Genomic DNA, 1,527 nt, shown 5'->3' with positions numbered 1-1,527 from the left:
AGCTGAGCTAACTTCAAAGGTTGAAGAGCAGCAAAAGTTGATTTTGAAACTTGAGGATGACATACTAAAGGTTATTTCACATGCTCCTTTGATAACTCTGCTAGCACCTGTTTATTCTTGATTTCTTACAAATATCCATAAAATCCATAGTGTCATTTGTTTTGTTTTCGTTAACACTTTAGGACTGCAGTCTGACTGTCTGAGTGCTGTTACTATGTTGATATAATTACATAATTCGTAATGCGGATCTTAGAAGCTACATAATTCTGTAATGTGGATCTTACAAACCAGAAGGTTGCTATGTCATTGCCCTAATTCCATTTTCGGCAGCCCACGTAAATAATGGTTCTTATCCTCTGTGCAGGGCTACAGTTCAACTGATAGGAGGGGTTCACTTTTGAATGATTGGGATCTTCAAGAAATCGGCACTAGTGAAGCATCAGAGGTAATTTCTACTTTAAAGGTTCACTTATTATGACTAAACCGTAATTCTGCAATGCCTCTTGTTATCTGGGGATATGCTTGCTAGAGTTTGTTTTAGATATTTGTATTACAATTGGTCACTTATTAATGGCTATCATCTTAGAGGAAATATCAAGTGCACAGCCATATATTTGTGCACAATGCACAAACTTAATCTGATCCATATTGGATCCAATCTGAATGGCCCAAGTGAGAGGTGGGAATTCCCTCATCACCCTTTTAATTGGACTAAATCCAGTTGGGCCTAACTCAGCCCAAGAGGAATGAGAGAACTCTCACCCCCCAACTTGGGCTACTCAGGTTTGATCTGAGGGATGTGCTCATGTGATTGAGTTTGTGCATATGCTGTTGTGCACATGATATTTCCCCATCTTGTTGCATGTGACCGTTTGCACATTGTGTTACTTCTTTGACCCAATAAGTACAATTTGTTCCGTACTAACAGTTTGTTAATAAAAAGATCCATTGCCTACAAACATAAAAGTGCCAATAATCTTATTTTGCTAACATGCTAGCAAGAGCAATAACATCCCCTAAAAGTATAATTGTTGTTTGGCACTGCAGTATATGCAGATGTTTATCACCTGAGTCCGTTCTACACATTGGTAGTAATATGCAAATGTGTCATGTGTGCGAATTTTGCTTACGTTACACCTTTAGATTTGTACCGAACATGTAGTATCGGTAACATAGTTGGCTATAAATGCATGTACTACGGCTAGAATTTTGACTGCTGAAACATTTTGTTAAGGAAACACTCCTTCGGCCATCTATCTGCGGTTGCAATTTCAGTTTGTTAAGAGGAATATGAAGGCCTGTAAAGATAGATGATTATAACTCTGATTCTTTAGCTGCCCTTTATGCACATAATGGGATGGTCACTTTTCACAAATTCATGCGTAAGTTTCTATTTTACAGGGTACTGATCCAAGGCATGCATCCCCTGATCAAGATCAAAATTCTATGCTCAAGGTCATCTGCAACAGAGGATCGTTTCCGTGCACGACTACGTGAACTGAGGAGTAATAATTTGGTGAACGTCTA

At 38.6% G+C, this 1,527-nt stretch overlaps 1 protein-coding gene across 1 annotated transcript in view; it reads left to right on the top strand.

The window, feature by feature from the left end:
• Positions 1-1,527, top strand: part of LOC101773794 (protein CASP) — an 8,634-nt gene that overhangs the window by 4,964 nt on the left and 2,143 nt on the right. The window contains 4 exon segments of the mRNA XM_004986226.4: positions 3-70; positions 365-445; positions 1,402-1,469; positions 1,471-1,516. Of these exon segments, the coding sequence (XP_004986283.1) occupies positions 3-70; positions 365-445; positions 1,402-1,469; positions 1,471-1,516 (263 nt within the window).

Source organism: Setaria italica, chromosome IX, assembly GCF_000263155.2.
Source record: "Setaria italica strain Yugu1 chromosome IX, Setaria_italica_v2.0, whole genome shotgun sequence".
In the NCBI taxonomy this organism is placed as follows: domain Eukaryota; kingdom Viridiplantae; phylum Streptophyta; class Magnoliopsida; order Poales; family Poaceae; genus Setaria; species Setaria italica.
The sequence above is the reverse complement of the archived record's forward strand: the minus strand, read 5'-3'. Positions and strand labels throughout refer to the sequence as shown.